This window comes from Pleurodeles waltl, chromosome 4_2 (assembly GCF_031143425.1).
Source record: "Pleurodeles waltl isolate 20211129_DDA chromosome 4_2, aPleWal1.hap1.20221129, whole genome shotgun sequence".
NCBI lineage: Eukaryota > Metazoa > Chordata > Amphibia > Caudata > Salamandridae > Pleurodeles > Pleurodeles waltl.
The window spans coordinates 38,463,006-38,488,676 of NC_090443.1; the positions used below are offsets into that span (position 1 = coordinate 38,463,006).

At 46.2% G+C, this 25,671-nt stretch overlaps 1 protein-coding gene across 6 annotated transcripts in view; it reads left to right on the forward strand.

Annotated features, from left to right (window-relative positions):
- Window positions 1-25,671, forward strand: part of LOC138292135 (breast cancer anti-estrogen resistance protein 3 homolog) — a 191,702-nt gene that overhangs the window by 163,534 nt on the left and 2,497 nt on the right. For all 6 annotated transcript variants that reach the window (XM_069230540.1, XM_069230537.1, XM_069230541.1 and 3 more), the window contains exons 5-9: window positions 7,252-7,865; window positions 13,592-13,707; window positions 17,194-17,365; window positions 23,759-23,870; window positions 24,118-24,309. In XM_069230540.1, coding sequence (XP_069086641.1) covers window positions 7,252-7,865; window positions 13,592-13,707; window positions 17,194-17,365; window positions 23,759-23,870; window positions 24,118-24,309 — 1,206 coding nt within the window. The remainder of the gene's footprint in view (window positions 1-7,251; window positions 7,866-13,591; window positions 13,708-17,193; window positions 17,366-23,758; window positions 23,871-24,117; window positions 24,310-25,671) is intronic.

The window sequence follows — 25,671 nt, forward strand, 5'->3', positions numbered from 1 at the left end:
CCCCACCCCGATTAAAACAACTCCCACCCCCTCCGATACAGGCATTCACCCCAACCCCCATAAACGCACACACATGCATACATCACCCCCACCCCCTCTACAGTCACAGCGCCCCACACCCCCCTTCTTGCACACACAAACACATATACCCACGCGCACTACGCATACACCCATTCACATACACTAGCATACACGCACTCACTCATTCACTGCTGTACACGCATTCATATACCCCTTCGTCTATACACACATTCTTACACACAGACACACTGACATGCAGACATGCACTCACTTCACCATTCTTGCATGCATCCACTCACACACATACAACACAATACACACAGATGCATTCACACACACACACACACACAACACCCCCCACCCTCCAACCCCCTCCTCTGTCAGACGCCCAACTTACCTTGTCCGGCGAGGAGGCCGCCTGGCAGGGAACGCAAAGGGGTACTTCTACCGCCAGCAGCGCCCCGCCAGCAGAACACCACCAGGCCATATTTCTGCTCAAAATACGGCTGGCAGCATTCTACTGGTGGGGCGGTGCTGGTGTTAGCAGTGCCAAGTCACCACCGTACGCCAGTATGAACACTGCTGGATTTCCGCCCTTATTGTGGCAGAAGCCAGGCAGTGCTCATAATCTGGCGAACGGATGGTCGCCGCCGCGGTGGTATGTTGGAGGCCGTCACCACGGCGGTAGGCGGTTATTACTGCCAAAGTTGTAATTAGAGCCTTAGTCCTTACCCTTGTTATACTCCAACAAAGAATCCTCAGAGTTAAATCTAAAGATTGTACTGTCCAGCCTCCTTCATCAGCTGCGGGGGAACAGGTAATAGGAGCCCACTCACTAAAGATTCAGAGGACACAGCATCTAGGACCTGTAGCCAGTCATTTAAATCTAATGTTGACAAAGGGAGGAGTCTGTTGGATAGAGACACATGGGAGCACTGCAAGGGCTGCACACTCCCTAGTATCACAGACTTGGGACCTTGGCCCCAAGCGTCTAAAGAAGTAGCCAAGCGGGTGGATTCTGACTGCAAACCTCTGCCAGGAGGCACTTTAATGCAGCAAACAAAAAGTCTAGCAAGTGAGGGTGTCTTACAATTAATAACTATGCAATTCCCGATTATGGTCTTCTCAGCTTCGCCCCCCACCCTCCCCTCCTTAAAAACAGAATGTCCCGGTATTCCCCAATATTAAAGTCCTTGTGTTGGCACAGCCAGTGGCAGACCTTGTTGTTTAGCTTAGTAGTGGATTCCCAGCTATCATCAGAGATGCAAAGCACCCCATCAAGATCATCACATACGGGCCACAGTCAGGTGGCAGATTTAAAGTAGGTAGCTCTTTTTCCATTCTTAACCGTTCCCGTTGCACCCCACGAAGCCCACAGTTAGTCTGAACATCCTGAACATCCACTGGACCTTGTTCTTCACGAGTTACAGTCTGATTTGCTATCTGAGGAGCCCTGTCTGCTGGTGCAATAAATTGCATAGCTGCCAGTGTAGTTTTCCAGGGGCCATCTACAGGCAGAGCAACAGTTTGATGACCTGGGTGCTCAGAAGAGGAAGGTCAAAGACTCATAATAGGAGCAAGACTAGATGCACTAGCTGCAGGGGGGATGGAAGGAATAATACTTCTCGCATTACCAGAGTAAATAGTGGAAATAGAGTTTGACAGTGCCAAGATGGTAGTCTCTAGACTGGACAGTCTCTCTAACAGTCGCGAAAGACTTTGTGCAATAAGGTCTTTGATTTTTGCAGGAAAAGGTTCCCAATCTAAAGAAAACAAAGTCTCTTATGCATGGTGCGACCTTGGCAGAGTCCAATTTACCCACAGGGTGAGGTTGGCACTTTGTATTTCACGGTCGTTTTTGTTGATGTTTTTTCTTGGATTGGGGTGGGCAGACACTGTTATTATGAACATCAGGGAAATGATTCTGAGCCAAGATAGTCGGACTAGGGGGAGTACATTTAACATCCAAATTTGTTTGAACTGGAGCAGCGATTTCCACTGATAAGGCCAATTGGGGGACCAACAGGGTTCCAGGACCGTCCTCTATCTACAAGGAAAGCCTGCGTCGATTTATTTTGAGATCACTCCAACCGCACGGGCTAGGAAAGAGTCTAGGGTGGTGGCTGTCGAGTCGCTAGGAGCAGAGTCTTTAACACCTGCCAGCTTTTGTTTCCCCATCGCGCCTTGAAGTGTTCCTTTAACCACAAGTTTGCGAAAGGGGAGCACAAATGAGATCCTGCCGTCAGATCACCCAGTCGGCCGCTAAAGACAAGACAGCAGACAGAAAAGACCAAGACCAAAAAATAAGCTGGCCCAGAACTGGTCCAAGGCAAGCAGCTAGGGCACCAGGGGGAGAGGTAGGATATTGGGCAGCCTAGCCTCTTCTGGCCCGGGCACGTGCCAGGGTGCATTCTGCGCAAGTCCCACACTGTGGGGGGCTTGGGCTGCTTTTCAGCACATCTCCAGGTGCAGTGGTGACATTGGTGGCCTTCCTGCTGCTACCCCAGCTGGTCCTTGAAGTCCTCAGTACCCCACATACTATGAGTGCATGGATGTTTTTAATTTTAAAAAATATATCACATCTACACTGTTCCTTCTATTAACCACAAATGAAAATATAGAGCACTCATATTTCCAAAATTCTTGGCATATGATGTCAATTATGTTTCATGGTGATAGCACAGGTCATGACATCAATGCAATTATGAAAACTGGTTGAATAAATGTAAAAGTAATAAAAGTCTGCCAGATCTGATATTTAAATATACACAAGCTCTACAAATGCACTGGAGGGGAAATGCAGGCATCAGTCCAGATTAAATATAGTACATATATGATTGCATGTGGTGAAAGTGAACCTTGCTGCACACAGTTATTCTATCACCCTAAAGGAGCAACGGAAGGGTCTCCTTCTGGTTGGAGGGATTCATGTACCCTCCTGTGCTGTCTGAAGCTGCTCTACATGTTGATATGTGTCACATTTTGATGTAGGGTCTTGCTGTCATTAGGAGGAAGATGCCACCTGGTACGAGTGAGAGCTCAACTTCACCACTGGATGTGTGAGTCTCACTCATGATAAGTGAGACTTGAGGTCTCAGAAAATACTTTTAGCTTTTGTAAGCTAGGTCATTAGCGTGCATTGCGTTCCGCACCACAATTTGGCAAGTGGTTGCATTACAGTAATCATTTCAAACAGGAATGGTCAGCACATACTTCACCCCTTTCACCAACTGCTTCTATCTCTTTTTGCTGCTGATCAAAGAATGAACATGGCACGTAGTACCCTGAGTGATGGGTCTCTACAGGTTAACCAGTCGCTTCCTGGGACCAGTTCATGATTCCCTTGAGTCGTTTTCCCTGATCCACTTCACTGAAAGTGCTGCTGGGTATTGTGCGCTATCTCCTCATTTGCCACTCATGGGGTTCTTTGTTTCAGAGATTCTCCTTCTCGTGCACTGCAGGTGTGGTGCCACAGCATAGCAACACCTATTGGTAGACCTGGAGCATGGCCGCCATTCATGCCTTTTGTATCCTGTCATTGTATTTCTCTGGCATTATTGCACCAGCCTGCTGTTCGACATTGCTAGTAGAGTTTGATGGTTGCATACTCAACAACAGTCACATGGAACAAGTCACCTGACCAACACAGGTATTCTACCTCCAACTGGTGTCTTACACAGAGAGTGTAATTTGAAAGGAGGTGCCCATTATAGGAGGGATCCTTGGTGATGTTGGCCCCTTTTTCCCAGGTATCGTTGGCTTAGCATTGATACACTTTATACTTTAGCACCCTTGATTTACATTATTCTTTACTGCCATCCTTATACAAATATTCATCTTTAGTGCTACACTTATCCCACAATGGCTGTTGTCAGCGGAAGGGGAGGAGGGGAGATCAATGGTGGGAGAAATAAAATAATAAAAAAAAAACAACACACCAGTTTCTGCTGCTGCCTCCTCGATCCTCTAACCTCGATGGTGTTGGTCTTTCAGCAGTCCCTATGACAGGCTCTCCATGCAGTGGGGCGCTGCCTCATGCTACACCTACTATGAGAGCAGCGTTTGGATTGGTCTGCCGCTCAGACAGTGCACTGAGGTCTGTGCAGTTTTTCCAACTATGTTGCACAGCCTAAGCTGGCCAGCCAAACTGACATGCGCACTTAGTGCACTGACTCCAACGTCCTCCTCCACCCTCCCATGGACCAGCCCCACCTCTCCCCACTTATGCTGGCTGAGTCAGCAGCTGATTGTAAAGAAATGGCTCCCTGTTGCAGTTACCCCCCACTTTTTGCCTGATACTGATGCTGACTTGACTGAGAAGTGTGCTGGGACCCTGCTAACCAGGCCCCAGCACCAGTGTTCTTTCACCTAAAATGTACCATTGTCTCCACAATTGGCACAACCCTGGCACCCAGGTAAGTCCCTTGTAACTGGTACCCCTGGTACCAAGGGCCCTGATGCCAGGGAAGGTCTCTAAGGGCTGCAGCATATCTTATGCCACCCTGGGGACCCCTCACTCAGCACAGACACACTGATTGCCAGCTTGTGTGTGCTAGTGGGGATAAAATGACTAATTCGACATGGCACTCCCCTCAGGGTGCCATGCCAACCTCACACTGCCTGTGGCATAGGTAAGTCACCCCTCTAGCAGGCCTTACAGCCCTAAGGCATGGTGCACTATACCACAGGTGAGGGCATAGGTGCATGAGCACTATGCCCCTACAGTGTCTAAGCAAAACCTTAGACATTGTAAGTGCAGGGTAGCCATAAGAGTATATGGTCTGGGAGTCTGTCAAAAACGAACTCCACAGCTCCATAATGGCTACACTGAATACTGGAAAGTTTGGTATCAAACTTCTCAGAATAATAAACCCACACTGATGCTAGTGTTGGATTTATTAAAAAATGCACACAGAGGGCACCTTAGAGATGCCCCCTGTATTTTACCCAATTGTTCAGTGCAGGACTGACTGGTCTGTGCTAGCCTGCTGCTGAGAGACGAGTTTCTGACCCCATGTGGTGAGAGCCTTTGTGCTCTCTGAGGACAGAAACAAAAGCCTGCTCTGGGTGGAGGTGCTTCACACCTCCCCCCTGCAGGAACTGTAATACCTAGCAATGAGCCTCAAAGGCTCAGGCTTCGTGTTACAATGCCTCAGGGCACTCCAGCTAGTGGAGATGCCCGCCCCCTGGACACAGCCCCCACTTTTGGCGGCAAGTCCAGGAGAGATAATGAGAAAAACAAGGAGGAGCCACTGGCCAGTCAGGACAGCCCCTAAGGTGTCCTGAGCTGAGGTGACTCTGACTTTTAGAAATCCTCCATCTTGCAGATGGAGGATTCCCCCAATAGGATTAGGGATGTGCCCCCCTCCCCTCAGGGAGGAGGCACAAAGAGGGTGTAGCCACCCTCAGGGCTAGTAGCCATTGGCTACTGCCCTCCCAGACCTAAACACACCCCTAAATCGAGTGTTTAGGGGCTCCCAGAACACAGCAAGATAGATTCCTGCAACCTTAGAAGAAGAGGACTGCTAAGCTGAAAAACCCTGCAGAGAAGACGGAGACACCAACTGCTTTGGCCCCAGCTCTATCGGCCTGTCTCCCCACTTCTAAAGACTTTCTCCAGCGACGCTTTCCCCAGGACCAGCGACCTCTGAATCCTCAGAGGACTGCCCTTCTCTAGAAGGACCAAGAAACTCCAGAGGACAGCGGCTCTGTTCACCCAAGACTGCAACTTTGTTTCAAAGGAGCAACTTTAAAACAACTGCATTTCCCGCCGGAAGCGTGAGACTTGCTACTCTGCACCCAACGCCCCCGGCTCGACTTGTGGAGAAACAACACTTCGGGGAGGACTCCTCGGCGACTGCGAGACCGTGAGTAGCCAGAGTTGCCCCCCCTGAGCCCCCACAGCGACGCCTGCAGAGGGAATCCCGAGGCTCCCCCTGACCGCGACTGCCTGACTCCCAGATCCCGACGCCTGGTAAAGACTCTGCACCCGCAGCCCCCAGGACCTGAAAGATCAGAACTCCAGTGCAGGAGTGACCCCCAGGAGGCCCTCTCCCTTGCCCAGGTGGTGGCTACCCCGAGGAGCCCCCCCCTTGCCTGCCTGCATCGCTGAAGAGACCCCTTGGTCTCCCATTGATTTACATTGGAAACCCGACGTGTGTTTGCACACTGCACCCGGCCGCCCCGTGCTGCTGAGGGTTTACTTTCTGTGCTAACTTGTGTCCCACCCGGTGCCCTACAAAACCCCCCTGGTCTGCCCTCCGAAGACGCGGGTACTTACCTGCTGGCAGACTGGAACCGGGGCACCCCCTTCTCCATTGAAGCCTATGCGTTTTGGGCACCACTTTGACCTCTGCACCTGACCGGCCCTGAGCTGCTGGTGTGGTAACTTTGGGGTTGCTCTGAACCCGCAACGGTGGGCTACTTTGGACCCAAACTTGAACCCCGTAGGTGGTTTACGTACCTGCAAAAACTAACTAACTCTTACTCCCCCCAGGAACTGTTGAAAATTGCACTGTCTAGTTTTAAAATAGCTATATGTGATTTATGTGAAGACTGTATATGCTATTTTGATTATTCAAAGTTCCTAAAGTACCTACCTGCAATACCTTTCATTTAAAGTATTACATGTAAAATTTGAACCTGTGGTTCTTAAAATAAACTAAGAAAATATATTTTTCTATACAAAAACCTACTGGCCTGGAATTGTCTCTGAGTGTGTGTTCCTCATTTATTGCTTGTGTGTGTACAACAAATGCTTAACACTACTCCTTTGATAAGCCTACTGCTCGACCAGACTACCACAAAATAGAGCATTAGTATTATCTCTTTTTGCCACTATCTTACCTCTAAGGGGAACCCTTTGACTCTGTGCATACTATTCCTTACTTTGAAATAGTGCATACAGAGCCAACCTCCTACACTGATATTAAAATGTTGTTTTATTTTTCAGCTGCTGGCTCGCCCAGTAGGGCGACACTACTTTGCCATTGTGAAGGAGTCACCCCTGACTGTGTCTGTCGCCACCTTTCATTTACAATATTCACTTTTGTCATCTCTGTCCTACATTATAGTCTACACTATTCTCTGCTTCTAAACATTGACATGGCGCACAACTTGACACTCTATTTCTACTGATGTCCAGTGACGTTCCTTCCATCAACCCAATTTATAATTTCTCTATAGTTAGCTGCACATGTTACTTTATAACCCGTCTCCCTTCTCTTGCAGGTACGTCTGAGTCTACCCTCAGTCCTGAACACCGCACGCCCCCTCCCCCATCCCCTGTCTTCCGTACTGGCAGCGACCCAGTTCTGAGAGCCAATGCCTCCCGCCACAGTATTAGGCTTGACTCTACAAATGGAGTGGCCCAGTGGGGGTCAGACGGGCAGCTTCATGCTAAGCCTCCGCCAAAGCCCTTACGAGCCCCATCAATTCTCCTGCCAGATCCACCAGAGGATCTGGGATCAGACGCCACATACTGCGAACTAGTGCCACGTGCCCCCACAGTACCTCCAAGCTACGTTGACCGCGTGCTAGCTGAGGAGAAGTGGAAGGCCCGGGCACGTGCTACAGAGACCACCTTCGGCTTCTTGGACAATGTAGTCGTGGTACCTCCCCTATCTCCTTGTGTGGAAGAGGAGACTCCGCAAGCTGAGGGGGAGGCGTTTGTACCACCAGAGATTGAGACCACGTCTTGTTTCCAGCCAAAGACCTTTTGCTCGCAGATGCTGCCGTCAGACAACAAGCCTCTGGATGCTGGTGTGCTGAAGCGTTTGAAGAGGATTCTTGTGGAGAGTGACAGTCACAAGACCGCCCTACACATCCTGCAGGTAGATTGCCAGGTGAGTGCACAATGAGCAAGTGATCTATGCAGACTCTGCTGCTTGATATGCCAGATGAAATCACAATGCGCAAGTGGTAACTGTTGCGATGTGGCAGGTCGCTTACCAAGTGACTTTGCTCCAGGGTGCCTCTTCTGGAGACTGCCAACCACACAAGAAAGGTTGACTGCCAGATGAGAGCATCCCGAGCAGCTGCCATTATGTACATTAAGCTGGTTGACTGCCATGTGAGCTCTCCATGGGTGGAATGGATGTGTAAATGAGATGCATATCCCACTGGCAGATATCCAGAGCAATGTACCCTGTGGGATTTAAGGTGGGTAGACGACAACCCCAGAGAACTTGCAAGTCAACTGCCAGTACCTGGCCGAAAGGTGGAGAATCTGTAACCTGTGTACCTTTGTCCCTTTTTAAGTACCTGTCCAGTTATTGGCCTACTGCACACATGCACCTTATTGTATCTGTGTCCATCACATTCTCCTTTGTTCACGAACACATCATGCTTCGTCTGTTCTGTGTTTGTGCCCCAACAGACAGTCTTTCTGTCTCACCTGGGATCCAAAATGAAATGTTCTGTGCCACAACGTGAAGTGAGTGTAGCTCCTGTGCAGATGGTGTCTCAACAAGTCTTTTCTTGTCCTGTATGTTTCCCCAAGCATGCCCTTTTGGTGCCCATCTCAACCATTCAACAGTCTGCGATCAAACACCCTCTGCCCTTTCAGCATCCCTAACACATAACATTCATGCAGGAAGTGCGATTGAACACACACATTCTTTCCTGTCTGCGCTTTACACATACACATACATATCCTGCTTTGTCTGTGCATCATTCACACCTCTTCAATAAGTACCCCAACAACACCTAGTTGCTTCTGTACCAAAGCACAACCTGCCTTCACTGTTCTTCAACACAAACACCCACGCACCTTTACTGTATGTGCCCCAAAGCACCCTGCCTCAGCAGAGACACACCCTTTCCTTTATGTACCAAGACCTCACGTATGAGCTCACTCACACAGGCCCAGATTTGCTAAATCTTTGCACCGGGCTGGTGTCATAAAAGTGATGCAAATTGGCTCAAAATGTTGAATTTGGATCAAGGTCCAGATTACGAACAATTTGCCCCGGGTTTGTATCACAAAAGTGATGCAAAGCTCACAAGGTGTTGAATTGCAATATACTTTTCAATGCAAAACTTGTTTTGAGCTGGAAAGTAGCCCTAAAGTAAGATAAAGTAGCGCTGTGTGCTGCTTTGTGTTACTTTGGGTCAAGGGGGCATACAGTGGTGATACATGGGTGTTTGATGCAAAGTCCTACCTACTAAATTATTTGAACAGAGCTTTAGATTAAAAATGCACACCTCCTCTGGTTTTCTTTTCTCAAAACCTTTAGACATTTGCATGTGTACTTTAATGCACAGCACACAGACAAATGTGTATATTTTTTATTTAGATCTCAACCGATTGAAGACTTCGTCACAAACATGACAGATATCCCGTCCAATGTATTACGATCTCCATAGCATAAAATGTGACGTATTCCCCTCCACCAAGATCTATACAGGATCTATGCCAAGCATAGTGTTTTTTAGGCCCCGCCTAGGCAGCTCATGCGCTGCCTCTACGAGGTCTGTTGTACCTTATCTGTGGGTTTAGACCACGCCCACCTCTTGCAATTCGTTCCTTCGCATGCCCTTTGAAAATACTTGCTTTTCTGTGTGCAATTGCTTACATTTGTCCCTCCTTTTGGTGTGCTGCTCGCTCCCATGGGACTGCCCCTGTTACTTGTAGGCCTTCACTTCTGGGTCATTTGTCTTATGTTCCTGCACTATTTTTTTTCTTTTGCTGCTCAGCTCAGCCATTGGGGAGCAGCAGAAGTAAGTACTGTACAATTCTGCCATATTGCGTTTTCTTGTCCTTGTGCTTTTCTCCTCCACTAGTGCTGCAGATATTTTTTGAGAGGTCCAGTTTTTTTAATTTTGTAGCTCAGCTTAGTCTGGGGGAGCAGCAGAAGTAAGTGCTGTACAACTCTGCCCTGCAGAAGTAAGTGCTGTACAACTCTGCCCTACCGCGTGTTTTCGCCCCTGTGCTTTTTTTCTCAACTCGTGCTGCAGATATTTTGGGGGTGTTCTAGATATCCGGTACTGGTCTGTTATGCAGCTTGAATTCCAGCTGCGGAAAGAAACATAGGCTGTGTTATGTTACAATGTATTTCTTTAGTAAGAAGTCTGTCATCACCTCGACCTCTGAGCGTTGAGAAGCTGCCCATGTGTAGTTGCCCTATGCTAGGGTGTATTTGGTAAGTGTGAAGTCTCCCATAGTCTTTCCCTCTTGCTGTTGAGAGCTGTGCGTGTTGAGTGCTTTTTGCACCTCTGCATCTCTGATTGCGAGCCGTTCTCGTGTTCTCCAATCTCTGAGTATACCTCCCTGATTTTATAAAATACCTTGGGGTATCCCTTTAATAACCACTTAAATTTCATCCCGATTTAGTCTACTACCTGGTTCCAGGAAGTGAAAAAGACTACAACTCCCAACATGCATGACGTTGTGAAATGAACACAAGGAGCCAGAGCGGGACTTCTCGCTGTTAAAATTGCGTCATCTAGTAATGACAGCTAGACGTATTTTTTTTTATTCTGGTGGCATGTTTTATTAACGCACTCAATTTCTTCTGTAAAAGTCTCCACGTGGTTAACTGTAAAATAGTGACTTGCTAAACGTGAGGCTGGAAGGGCTCGGCAACCGTGTCCCAGACTGGAAACAAAACAACAGGACCCTATTTTCTGAGGTGCCAACTGCATTCCAGGCCTCTTTACAAACCTGATGCTAGGCAGCCGATCTCACCGGACAGGATCAATCAGAGCATGCTGCCTATTACAAAGCAGTGCTTAATTTGTGCTTGTTGTTTCCGGTGCTGAGCACTGGCACTTATTTTTGAGGGTCAGCGCTTATTCTTCTGCCTCAAGCATTTATTGTGAGCAAAAGACAAATATGGGAAAGACGGAGGAAGAGAAAAACGAAAGAGCCTCACAAAGGGAGAAAGCAGAAAGCTGAAAGAGTGAGCTGAAGGGCAGGGAGTGGCTGTAAATGGATAGAAGAGGCCCGAGATGGGTTCAGGACTACGCTGCCTCAGTATTCCGTGTTTGTACATTTAATTGCAGCAGCCGTGTGTTTAAGAGGTGGGCTTTGGGCACCACCACTTTTTTATTTACAAATAACGCACTGTTTCAAAGGCATCAATCACAGCCCAGCAAATAGAGGCAAAGGTGAACTGAACAGCATACAACAAGTGTGTTGCATAAGCCTCTGAAATAGCAACACTTACTTGGTTTGAGGATTAGATGATTGGAATAAAAAACAACAATGTAAGAGCACAAAGGTCTCCGGTACACAATTAAAGCCAAAAACACATGTCTGGTGTCTGATGGCGGAAGGAACGAAGCAGTAAGTCTGCGGTGATTGGATGTGGTTGATGGTCGCAGTTGCGAGGCCCAGGGTCTTACTTAAGCCATAGTAAAACTATCCAAATACGACTGTCTTTGCAATCTTCATTATAAATGAAAGATATTGATGCAGGCTTACGTTATTGTATATATACTTGATGGATGTGTGTGCGCGCAGGTTTGAGCACAGGTTTCCACAAAGACTTATTAAGATGTTTTTCAAGCAAAAATTACCATGTTGCACAAAGTTTCAGAGCAGTGCCTAGGAGCAATGTCAGTTTAGGAGTACATATATGAAAGGCAGGTGAGCCCCGATAACACAGACGTTTAACTTCATAATAAAACACACGCAAGCACAAACATGTATATACAGATATATACGTGTGTGTGTGTGTATAAGTAAGTCTTCACATAAATAGATTGGAGCACGTGCTCGCAGATAGTAAAAGCAAATGCGTGCATGCACATTTAGAGTAAAAGGATGCTTTTTGGCAGTTTGGCTCTCGTGCATATTGCCCTGGAATGGCTTTCAGGATGAATTTTATTGCCTCAGTAAGCATAGCTGCCAAGGTTTCAGATTGCTATGGGTGACATTTTCATAATGCCAGTGTAATTATAATTAACATTTCAACAACAATGAGTAATCTAGGTCTTACAGCTTATAGCGCTTCAAGGGGTCCTAACACATATTGGATTGTGCTGTTGGAACAGCGAGGTGCTAACGGTCTGGTTAGTCAGTGGCTTTTACTCCGAACCAAAACACAAGGTTAAAAGACATTGTCATTTACAACACCAATAGCTCTAACTCTTGCAGATGCGGGACCTATTGCATTGCAAATGCTTGTTACTTGAAGGGTACTTTTCCACACAAACCCTATGTTGGCCATAACCATAGTGCAAGGGTATGTATGTTGCACAGGGCCGCATAAAGTGCCCCAGCTCAGGGCCAGGATACAGCACCATGACTTGGTAGATACAGCACTGTTCTGCCCTCTCCCTTTCTTTGGTTGCTGTACCACTCTGTATGGGAAATGAGTACATTTTCCCCACAGCGTGTACCGATATGTACTGCTGCTACATAATATATGCTTGCTGCAGAAAACCTGGAGCTGGTGTTCCTATAGTATTACGACCATAGTTCATTCATGTGTCCCAACCACACTCCCTCTGATTTAGACCAAGACAGGAAATCATTTAAGTGGCAATTTAGACTTTGCATACCCTTTCAAGTTCAGCTGCTCTGTCCTGCCTTGCGCACTCCTGTCAGTTTTTTTCCATTACCCTTAGGACTGATGGAGCTTGCCCAAGCCTGTCTCTCCAAGGAGTGACCTTATGGTCCCATACCAAGTTTCTCAAGCAAGTAGCTTCAGCTACCTGTAAGCAGCTCTCTTGTGTGCAGCCCAGCCTACTAAATTAGAAGCTTGTGTGTAGTTGAAATAATATATGAATACCAAAATTGAAATGCACGTATTTGAGACGAATATTTACATATGTTCAGAACTCAGATGATATTTGGAGTAAATTGGCTGAATTTCCATAATATATTTAAAATTGACATGTAAGTGATAAATTGTGTCTTTCGGTGAATTTATTATCTTTGTGCTAGGGGCATTGCAGTTATGCCTCTTATGTATTACTCAGGTAAAGGCATTCCAGATTGAGAAAGCCTTTTTTACATTACTGCTTGCAACACTGCGTGATGCACTGAGGTGATCACTGCTGGTAATCTTGCATATGTCGGCCACTAATGTAAACCTGTCTGGTGTGGTCGCTATAACGAAAATAATAATATTAGTAGCTTGGCACTATTTTCACTGAACATAAGTAGCTCTTCTTACTAAAAGGTTGGAGAGTCCTGTCCTAGATCTTTCTTTTCTGTTCTCGGCCTCTCTTAGGTCTTGTAGGCCTCTCTAAGTCTCACAGACCGGGACCACCTCTTCGCTGCCTCTCTAGCACCTCTGTTTGGTCTTCTAGTGCCATCTAAGCTCCCATAGACCCGAGTAGACTCACCCCGGTCTGGTTCAGCTAAGACTCACCCTGGCCTGGTTCAGCTCTCCTGGCTTTCGCCTAAGTGTGTGCAGACTCTCTCGGGCCTATTTCAGGTCTCCCGGGTCTGCCACAGCTCTATCAGGCCTGTCTCACCTCCCTCAGGTCCGTTTCAGCTCTCTCAAGTTTTTGAGGTCATTGTTGTTGGAAGGACTGAATTCCTCCGGATACTTATTTGAGGTCATGGTTGTTGGAAGGACTTAATTCCTCCGGATACTTATTTGTGTGATTATTGCAGGTTCTCAGAATCCGAGGAGTCTCAAGGGAGCAGCAGAAGAGGATGGGAGTCGCTTCGGGCCTAGAACTGATAACCCTGCCCCATGGAAGCCAGCTGAGAAAAGACCTGCTAGAGAGGTGAACGCTTATCTCTGTCTCTCTGCTGCCAGAGAGAAGTCCTGCCTCTCCGTTGCTCTCCTCCAGAGAGATGCAGCGAAGTCTGTCTGTTCTTCTGTCCCAGCTGATAGTGCTCTTTCTGTCTGTCTCATCCTTCCCGCCGGAAAGGTGAAGACCTGTCTCTGTCCTTCTGTCTCAGCTGCTAGATTTGAAGCAGCCTGTCAGTCCCTCTCTCCTCTTAGCAGACTGGCGCCCTGTCTCTTTTCTCTCCGTCCATGCTTCTCGACAGCTGAAGCCTTGCCTGTCTATTCCTCTAGCTTTCGAGATAAAGGACTGCCTATCTTTCTCTTTCTTGAGTGCTACCGAAGTGAAATCATGTGTTTACTGTAGAGACAGCCACTCTTGAGCCGGAGGAAGCCACAAAACACAATGATGCCAGGGTCACTGCCATATCCCATGGACCTTCGGGGCAGAGGCGTAACTTCTACCCAGAAAAAGTAGATCTTGCCACTAATGACAGTAGAGAGGGGAGAGGCCATATTCCTATTTAAAAATAGTAATAATAGTAATGTATGAGTTTAGGGTATGGGAGCAGATGATGGGGGGGGGGGTTCTAAGCTCCCAATTTAATAACTGGGAAGAAAGAGCAAATAAAATAATCAGCTAAGAGTGAGGACTTGTAACTACGAAGCAAATAAAGTTGTTTGGCTTGGTTCTTAGTAAATGCACTGCATAGTATTAGGGGTTGTTCAAATATGATTGTTCATTCCGACGAGTGGGGGTGGGTGTTTAGAAAAAGCACAGTCCACAAAGGTAGCAGTGGAATCTGTATATGTACAAACCACTACACGGGTTGCAGTAAGATACTAGTTCACAGCCCCGCCCTGTTGATGTTGGATTGCACCTCCATCCAGAATGCATTACACCCAAACACTCCAAGCACTTTTGAACACCTCCTTCGCAAGCAATAGTATTGTAGGGGATCCACAGTGCACACACATTTGCTCCCAATCTGTTGTAAAGATGTATTTTATTTTTTGTTATTTTGACTAAATCATTGCACTTCAGATTACACGAGGCAGTAGGCCTACATCGAAACCTAAATTCCACCAAGAATTTCTTGCCCTCACGTGAACAAACCTGACAATGTCATTTTTTATCAATATACTAAGCAAAACTTCCTGTATGAATATTTTTCTCAAAACCAGACAGTTTAAGAAGAAGCCTCACCTGCAAGATCTACTTTTCTGTTTACTACAGCAACAATCGCTCAAGATGCTCCCCTTTCCAACTTTCCCCCTTGAGACCACCTATATCCATGGCAACCTCATCTCCCCTGGCCCTTCTATCCTTCTGCACCCCGATACCCTTGCTTTGTCCTTAGACTCCACACCAAACCACCGGTAAATATAGTCGGATTTTTTTGTCATTATTTGTCCTATGTGACCTTCATGTGCCATAGGAACTATCTTTTATCTTACCTCCCTCGCTGGTACCACTCTTTCACCCCCTTCTACGGCTAATGGCTCAGATGCACATTTTTTACCCCTCAATCTTTGAAACTGCGGGCATATTTATAATTCCCTAGTGCCACCTTGCGCCACATTAACGGCATTATTTTTTGTGTTAATGTAGCCCAACAAGGCCAAAATCCCAGCGCCTTATTTACTGATTTGAGCTACATTATGCCTGCGCCAGGCATAAAGTATGCAAAGGGGGCGTTCCCCTGTTAAGGGAACCAGAAATATGGCGTAAAGAAATCTATGAGATTTCCTTGCGCCATTTTTTATGGCACTTTTAATGCCTTTTCAAGAGCAGCCGTGAAAAGGGGGCTTCCATTCTTTAGAATGGGGTCCTATGTACTCTGCAAGAGTAGCGCCAATATTTTGGCACTACTCCTGCAGAGTACATCAATAGACTCATGAAAAATTATGCTATTGCCCCTTACCCTGTGCCATGGTGCGCTGTATTTTAAATACGGCGCACACATGGTGGCGGTAGGTGGGTGCTAGGGGGCGCAGGGAAAGAGGCGCTGCACTCGGTGCAGCGCCATTTTCCATAAATCTGCCCCTGCATTCTTTCACTTTTTCAAAATGGCTTCTTTACACCAACTACTAGGATCTGATTTGGGGCTAGATAAAACAAAATCCTCTGATTTGTGGAAGAACTGTAAAATCTGGTGCAAATTCTTCTGGTGTAATTCATCCACCATACTATCTCTCTGACAGAGAAGATTGTATGCCTGATTCAACCTTTCCTCTAAAAATCATAAAAGAGTTTCAGTTACGAGTCAGTTTTAAATTTGGGCCCTCCTTCTTTTCATGCATGTATCCAGTGCAGTCTATGGTACCTACTGAACTTGGCCAACTCTCAACTCAACACTGGCATCGTCCTCTGCTGCATCACCCTGCTTCAAAAATGTCTTTGCGTCCATCAATAAATCACCTTGACCAAAAAACAAACCCTGCATTCTTTTTCCCCAGTACATAATCCACTGTACAACTATGCTATTGCACACAGATGGTCAGTCTTGCTGGGAGTAGCCTGTTCGTCCCCATGGTATTCAAAATGGGTGCAAGTGACGTGTGGTCAGTGCTGGTTTTGAACGGTACCCCCCATAGATATACCTCGTTGCCAAACTTCTCGATGTCCATGAGTCATACCCAATAGTAACATCTTCTTTCAATTGTTTTTATATCCGAATAGCTCAAACATCTACTTTGAAAATGTGCAGCAACAATTAAAGCAAACCAAATAGTCTTCCTTTGTATATCAACTAAATGAAACAGTAGTGCCATTTGACTTTCCTTTGCAACACTGTCACAGACTTCCTGTCATGCATTGCTCCATTAATAGAGGCTGACTTTTTTCAAAAGTTGGGTTTTACAGGCAAATTAATGATTTTTTATTACGATTCTATGTCAATCCAAGATGTATTTGAGGTGATCCTTGCCCCTCCTGACTCAGGTGCATGCATGACCTCACCGTAAATGCCTCGGGTTGAATCCCCTCCTTGCTAAACATATGTCCTAAAAATGCTGTTTTCTAAGTTGCAGCCCTCAAGGGATGCAGCCCAGGGCTTAAAGTAGCTCATCATGCCAACATTCTTTCCAGGCCACCATACAAGGCATCTAGCTGGTACAATAGAACTGCAATGATTTCTTTACAGAAGTTACTCCTTTCTCCCCCAAACTGGAATATTTCTTAGGTTGCTAGATTTAGCCACACCAACAAGACGCTTTCACCAGTTTTGGACATGCATCTAAACAATAAGGTCTAAGTGATGACCCTCAGTCGGAAGCCAGACTTTTGCACCCAAAATAAAAATAAAATCGTTCCTTCTCAATTTGAGCCTTCCTCCTACCAAATCAGTTTCCCATAAAATGGAAGGCCTGGAACTGCTGCACCAAGTAAAGTGTTAGTGAATCGAGAGCACTGAATTAATAGACCAGCAGTAATCCATTTCTGCACTAGAGGGTGACACTTGACCTGTCTTCCATTCCCCAGGCATCACTTAATCGCGCTGGGCATTGCAGTGGACATACTGGGCTGTACGGGAGCGCTAGCAGAGAGGGTCGATACCCTGCACAGGATCATACAGCTGGCAGCTGAGCTGAAAGCAGCTGCGGGAGACCTCTATGCCTTCTCTGCAGTGATGAAGGCCTTGGAGTTCCCACAGGTAAGTCCTGGTAACAGCAGGGGGGCAAGCACTTCCACAGGGGAGGGGTGCTATGGTGTTGCACTGGTGAGTCGTGACATAAAATAAAGGCCCTGAAGCTCATCCCAGTAAGACCTGGCCTCACCAGGTTCCTTGGAGCGTTCATGGGTTGGTGTTAATATCACCAAGATTCTTGCATGCATATATGAGACATTTCTGTGTTTGCAGTCTACCTGTGTGTGATGTAGCATTTGTAACCCCTTGAGTGACATTTAATTGCAGACCGAAAATGATGTAAAATTGAGATTGCCAGTCCTATTTTTGAGCTGCATTCAAGGATATGTTGTTTGTGCTCCTAATGAATACATCAGAACTACAAATACCAGAATGCACCGGAACATTATATGACTACATACACTTTACATAAGGTAATTGAACAAGGCAAGTTTAGATCTATGTCCTGTGTCAGATCCCGATCTACTTTCTTTTATTGTGGCTTAGCTATGTACTTATTTGGAAGAGTAGATAAAGAAAAAGTATGTTTTTCAGCCAAAAGCACATCCTGTATTTTTTTACATTCTTTGTAATATGGTGCTTGCAACATACTTTGTGTCAAAGTGAATATCCAATCACATTTATTTCCTTGCATGCTGATTTTATTTAGTTTTTCTGATTAGAAATACAAACCTAGGGGAGGAATGAAGATGTCTGCCTGATAGGGAGTGAAGGTGTATCTCTTTAAAGCTCTGGCATGCTGCTTTATACTCGCTCGCCAGCACCCCAACAAATGAGACAGTGCAATTAGAAATCCTTAGCCTACGCTACTGCTGACAGTGGCTGGAGACCCATGTGACCCCCACATTCTGCTAGTGATAGTTTTCTAGGTTATTCAGTGAAGTGACAGGCAAGGCTAGGAAGTGGGCGGTTCTATGTAGTGTGTGGTGGGTAAGTGGAAATGGCAAAGTGCAGGGGGAGCCCAATGCTTTTTTGATGGAGATGAGTGAGGGCACATAGTGGTCTTCTAGGTCATTGCTGGCAGCGCCAAGGCCCACCACTCTACTCTGCGGGGACCATAGTTAGCAAATTGTCTAGGCTGTGAATGTACCTGAATCCTGGTGGTGCAAGAGCTGTTGTGTGACTGCCTTAAGCTATAGATAAGTGGCAGCCATATTGGACTGTGCAGTTTGGCTAGGGAAAATAATGACAATTAAGGGTGATATGTGGTAGGATGCACTTGATGAACCATACAGAAGAATGAATAGTTTTCAACTTGGATCAGTCCATTAACATGAAGCTGCTGTGACCATCATCATTTGTGAAGAGAAACAGATTACAAAGACTGCCACTGACTATGCAATACTGGGTGCCTCCAGCATTTTTTACATTGTGTGAGGGGTCTCCTCAAGGGTTAAGGAACATAAATACTGAGACCGAGACTTGATATGCTTACCCAGCAGCTTTATTCAACCCATAGCCAAAGTGAACTGGGGAAACACAATACTAACACTCTTTACAGACGCTGAAAAAGTTGAAGACTTAAAAATTCATATAAGCCCACTACAGTTCAGCGCAATGCCAGCCACCTTGTTGAGAATTACTATGATTTGTCCAGAAATTAAGTACTTTGGCTCACATCTCCTAGGAGAACACAGAAGCAAACATACAAAGAGGACTGCATGCCCTTCTATACATGTTTTGCTAGACTCCGCAGTGGTCTTCAAACTTTTTTATGCCACGCCCCCCCAGTTGAAAAATAAAAATCATTGTGCCCCCCCTCAGAATTTTTCACAATTATTTTAGAAAGATGGCAATGTTTAAATATGGCTAAACCTATTTAAACATTGCAGTTACGTTCTGTTACCTTTTTAAAACTGCAATAACATGCTTCTGCCTAAAACAAAGGCATGTTATCTGTATAATATTTCTTTTGGCCAGAGTTTGGCGCCCCCCCTGGGATCACTTGAGGCCCCCCGGAGCAAAAGAGAGGCATTCCTTTGAGGAAGTCACACATAAACTATGGGTTAAAATATCACCTATGCATTATTTCCACCAGCAAAACTACATATTGACACAAGGGGAAGACGCTTCTTTGACAGACCTGAGGAGGCACAACGCTATAAGGACCGGTTAAACCTCTGAGGACAGCACCTACTGGCATGTCCGGGCCTTTGTAATGACGACTGTGTGAATGAAGGTAAAGGCCTGTCCGTGATCTCTGTCACTCACAAGAGCCGCTGCCATGGCAGCTCCTTTAAGGCACTCAAAGTTTGGTGTGTGGCCACTGTCTTTTTGGCAGTTGCTAAATCGTTTTTTTTTGGGTCAAAAACAAAGTTTCTAAGTGAGAGTTTGTTTTTGAAAAACAAACAATTAATTGCCTCACACCCTGACGGTTGTCTTCCAGGGTGTGGGGGTCATTATTTTTTGTCTGTTCATGACCCCCCGGTTACACCATGCCTTTACAGTCAGAAATAAAGGACATCAGACCATCCATATTGGGCTGATGTGCCCTTACTCCCCTAGCCTCTACCCAGCTGAGTATGTACTTTGAGCTGGCCTGGACATTACGGACTGCATCAGCATATCAATCGGCACAAATGCCGTGCTCAGAAGGAACGCCTGGATGCAATCAAATGGGTTTTCTGGAGGTGTGCATATGTACTTAATGGACATACCCTTCAAAAGCTCCAGGCTATTTGGAGAAAAGACAGATTCAAGACTAGAACAATTCAGGGATAGTCGTACCACTGCACAATCTTGGTGTTATTGATGCCAGCTGAGCTATTTCCCCACTAATACAAAAAAGGTAGAGGCTATTCCAGGGGGCTAGCTTACAGGCAGTACCAACTCTTCCAACCTATCACACCACAACCAGCCTAGTCAATTCGATCACGTGCCATCAGCAGAAAACCTTCAGTCCCTCGGGGATAGCAATTCTAGAGATTTCCATTCCTTGCTGCAACAGCTACAAAGTCACTTTAATGTGTTCTCTTAGGCTCTTGCCTGGCTGGGTGAAGGCAGTAATCATCATTTCCTCCCTGGCTGGAGATCCAACACGTTGGATAGGTGGCTCTTAACAAATTGTTCAAATGGGCTATGCCCTGCCCTACATTTCCTTCCCACTCCACCTTCCTCCCACACCAGAGCAACTTTCAGAGGAGCACTCCTCAATTCTTGTGCAAGAAGTGAATCTTCTGTTGTCCAATGGTGCCCATGAATGGGCACTAAACTTTGAGAAGTGAGGAGGATGCTGCTAGTGTTACTTCCTCATTCCAAAGAAGGATGGAGCCCGTGGGCCTATTTTAGGCCTCAGCTTGCTCAAATCCTTTCTGAGGAAAGACAGGTTCAAAATTCTTACTCTGGCTCAGAACCAGTAAGCGTTGGACCCAGGAGACTTGAAATCTTCCTTGGACTTGTGAAACGTGTATTTCCTGATACCTGTCCTGCACTCACAGGCATTGCCTGCAGTTTAAGGTGGGCCTGGAACACTTTAATTTCCCCAAACTCTGCTTCGGCCGTACAGCAGCCACTCGGTAGTCACTATGATGATGGTGGTGGTCACTGCCCAACTTCGGCGGTTGGGAGTACAGGTGTTCCTGTACCTTGATGAGTAGCTGCTAAATGCGGGCCACTGCAGCCAGTCATAGACCGCCTTATGATGACAGCAGAATACCTGATGTAATTGGGTTTTGCCGTTAAAAAACTGAAGTCCCATCTGAGCCTGTACCGAGAATCCCATTCACAGTGAAAGGTTATTTGTTGGCCTTTTCAGCATACCTGTTTTTATCTGACCAACCATCTTTGTTTAAGTTATCGATTGTGATATATTTTATAAAGGGTTTGACTCACATGTTTCCTCCAAAACCATGTGTTATGTCCCAAAGGGGTGTGAGCTTGGTCTTGATATTTCGCATATGCATGACCATCATGCCTATGTACAGCTGTTCCTTAAAGCTTTTGACGCTTAAAACTGTCTTCCTCATTGAAGTTACCTTAGTGTGCTGCATGGTTGAACCGCAGGTGCTTTCTGTGCAACAGACCTTCACCACTTTATTTCTAGACTAATTGGTACTGAAGACCCAGTCACAATCCTACCAAATATCGTGACTCCCTTCCACATTGGTCAATTGATCACTCTGCCAATGTTTTTGCCCTGCCTCATCCTGTGAAAGAGGATTAAAGATGCCATCTCCTAGACCTTAAGAGGGTGTGTGGCATATTCACAAATATTGACACCGTTTTGTCATCCTTTGGGCTGAAAAGTATATCCTCAGCACATTGGATGGGTTTAGATTTTTACTTAGAAGGCAGTACTGTTTTGATACAACAGACTTCAGTTGGGATGCTGGTATCTGGGCCCTCTACACTGAATGTTGTTTGTGTGTCAAATAAACTGATGTTACAACTCTGGAATTTATGAATATTACATGGTGCTGAACTCTTATATCGACCATGCCATCATGTAGATCATCAGCTCTTTGTGGGGTTTTCTGTTTCAAAGAAAGGCAAGGTGGTGCAAACTGGTCAAGGTGGATAGTCCCCTGTGTCAAAATCAGCTATGTACTAGCCAAGAGGCAGCCCCCCGAAGGTCTGGCAGCCCTTTACATCAAGGAACAGGGTACCACAGTCTCTTTGGCAAGAGGGGTGCTTGATTTAGATATTTGCAAGACTGCGACATGGGCATTGGTGCATACGTTCACAAAATACTACTGCCTTGGCATTCCAGTTCAGAAGGAAGATCACTTATGCCTGCTCAGTTCTGCAGGATGTTTTTGGTCTGAGTCCACTCCCCATCCCTTCCACCATTCAGAGGTTCTGCTGCAGATCTATTCTAAGGTAAGGAATCGGTGTGAAGTGTCCATCAGAAGAACAAGTTACTTAATCTTAGTAACACTCTTTCCGGTTGATAATCATACCTGCCCACATATTCCTCACAGCCCTCCCACCTCGTGGTTCTGTGGAGCGGCCTCTTTAACATCTAAAAAGGTCCCAAGTTAGGAGACCAGCACACTGTTGCAGTCAATTTGTTCTACGCTCTGTCTGAGGGTACGAAATGAGAAAAATATAAGAATTCAGCATCAGCACACAGACATGGCACTTATATGGGGTTCTGTCTGTCTCTTCTGGGGTTGGCATGAAGTCACCAGGAAGCCACACGGCACCACCTGCTGGTGCACCGGAACATGCTGAAGTAGTCTCATTATCCAGTCCTGCACTGGGGATATTCTAAAGGTGAGGTATCTTCTGTCATTTAAAGTATCCAATATAAAGATCAATACAGGCCGCAAGGGAACCTCTAGTGGGCTAAGGATATGGGTAAATGTTAGGGATGCATAGGTTGACAAATCCTTATGCCACTGAATTAGTCAGAGGGAGTGGCACACTGTTTTTCCAAAAGACTGCACACTGTTTAGAGTATCTTGTTTTCTAAGTGTGGCCACTGTGATGTCACTGCTTATATAGGCACTACTTCTGATGTTATGAGTTAACCATAGTGCTGCAACTGTTGTTTTAAGCACTATCCTTACAACTATAGGTTCTGTTTCTGTTCTACAACCTGTTGTTCCATGCTTTTGCTACAGTGCTTTTTCCGGAGTTCTTTAGCTTGCTATTGTCTACCCGGTGATCTGTGTTCTGTCTGTGTTATTGTGTTTTGTGGCATCTGGTGTTCTGTCTGTGGAGTTGTGTCTGGGTGGATCTAGTGTTCATTGTCTGTGGTACAGTCTTGGTGGGGTCTAGTTTTTAGTCTGTGGTAGCCTGCCTAGTGCGATCTACTGTTCGGTGCTCTGTCCTTGGTTCTGTCTCAGTGCCATTTATCGTTCTATCTGTGGTACTGTGTCTGGTGGGATCTAGTCTTCTGTCTGTGCTACTGTGTTTGGAAGGGGGGGTCTAATGGTTTGTGTTCAGTCTGTCACTTTGCCTCAGTGGGATCTAGTGCTCTGACTGTGTTACTGTGTCTGGTGGGATCTAGTCTTCTGTCTGTGCTACTGTGTTTGGGGGGGTCTAATGGTTTGTGTTCAGTCTGTGTCACTTTGCCTCAGTGGGATCTAGTGCTGTGACTGTGGTACTGTGTCTGGTGAGGTCTGACTTGTGGTCTGCCTGCAGTACTGTCTTGGTGGGATCTGGTGTTCTGTGGTACTATGTCTTGTAGGATGCAGTGTGTTCTGTCTGGGGTACTGCGTCTCAGTGGGCTGCAGTGGGCTATCTTTGGTACTGTGTCTGGTGGGAGCTAGTGTACTGTGGTCTGTCTGCAGTCCTGTGTCTGATAGAATCTAGTGCTCTGTCTATGGTACTGTGTCTGGTGGGATTTAGTGGTCTCTGTTCTGTCTGTGTTGATCCTGTCTTTTCTGCTGTGCTGTACCTGGTCTTGTACGTTGGATTCTTCATGGAGTAACTCTTGTTTTGGGATCTTTGCAGATAGTTCGCCTGCAGCAGACCTGGCAGGCCCTACGGCAGACCCACACTGACAGTGCCATTACATTTGAGAAGCAACTAAAGCCATTCCTTAAAGCTTTGAACGAGGCCAAAGGTCAGTTTCTGTACTTCCATTCCTACATACCCTCATCATACCCACCTCCTACTGACCCTCATACTCTGACTCTGGACTCGTACTAACAAGCTGCCTCTGTGCCTGAACCCTCACACCCCCCACGCCTGGCCTCACACTACAGTCCCACGCTCCGTTTTTTACATTTACCCCTGTTTTTTTGCCTTTTGCATTGACACCTGTGCTGGCTCTTTGTCTGATAGCCTCATGTACCTCTTTCATCCTGCAGAGAGCACCCCTGTAGGGATTGGGGGCATTGCCGTTCCGCACATTGTACCCCTGCTGAATCTCATGGAGGGGGTAGAGGTCTCGGAGCACACCGAGGACAGCTGTGAACTGCTGTTTCGGGTCCTGGCATCGGCTCGCAGCATGGCCATGAACGCGGCAGTGCACCAGAACAACGCCGAGGCCAAACTTGTAGGTAAGGAGAGGAGGAAACACAAGGAAAGAAGAGGCCACGAGAGATGAAGGGGTGAGCGAATGATTGGATGAAGGAACAAGGACATGAATGTGTAATGTCATGAAGTGCTGGTCTGAGATGAAGTTGCTTGAAGGAGAAGAGAGGTGAATAAAAAAGAGGCTAAAGGAAGGAAGCCCTGCATGAGCGTTGATCCAAGAATGGAGTTCCAAAGTTGTAACTGGGAAGTATAAAGGCATTTATATCCCATAGTCGGGGTGGGTAGGTTTGACTGTCCCTTGGCAAAGCAAATCTTGGTTGGAGGATGGAAGAGTCGTAAAAGGAGTACAAAGGGGGCACATTTTGTAACGAAATTGGAGCTGTTCCACAGTTGCTTTTGTAAAAAAATACGTTGGCAACTAAACAGAATCTGAAGGGACACATGGTTCATTTTCTGTAGTCATGCAGATGGCAGCATTCTGGGCCTTTTGTAAGTGAGACATTCCTTCATTAGCAGTCAGAAGGTATGTGCTACAACAGCACACCATTGTGTTGCCCGAGGCACCCACGAGACAGGCCCACAAGTAAAGTGGAATCAAGACAAGGAAGCATTGAAAGAAGAAATGTAGAGGATGATGTTTGTCATCACATTTGTAACTTGTTCTTCCATTGGCAGAAGGTTGTCCGATAGCACACCCAGAGCCTTATTCACAAACATAACTTACACCTTTGTGTAATCTACACTTTTGAGTAAATTTACTACTTTTTGGCTATTTACAAAATCCGAGTGTAAATTTACGCCAAAAGTGAAACTCACATTCCTCCATAATATTGATCGGCCTGTGCTGTATATCCTTTTGAGTAATTACTTTTTGGCTGTCAACAGAATCCGAGAGTACGTTACAGTTTTGGAAGATATATGCACTCTAATGTTGTGAATAGCCACAAAATAAGAACCTTTTGCAAAAGTGCAAATTATTAAAAAACTTAAATTTGTGAATCAGGTCCTCAGTGTTTTTTAAACCTTTGATTTGAAAATAAGAACCTTATTGGAAAAGGCGGACTACTGGAGCGAGGAAAGTTGTTTGGTGATGTGAACCTTCCGACCAAAAAGGATCACCCCCGTGTTGCGGTTACTGAGCTCCAAACAACTTTAAGCGACCAAGGAATTCACTTCCGCAAACCTCGCTGGATGGAGGCGATTAGATAAACTGCTAAACTCTGAGGGACAGGAGTCAGGGGTGCGTTTGGGGTGGAAGGAAGAGAGTGTTCTTTGAGAGAAGAACTGATGTTAAACTGAGATAACAGGGGGGTATAAAGCTGGGACCGTAGAAGAATGAACATAGATTAGAGGAGAGGTGCAAGGGAGCAGACGGTAGACTCGCA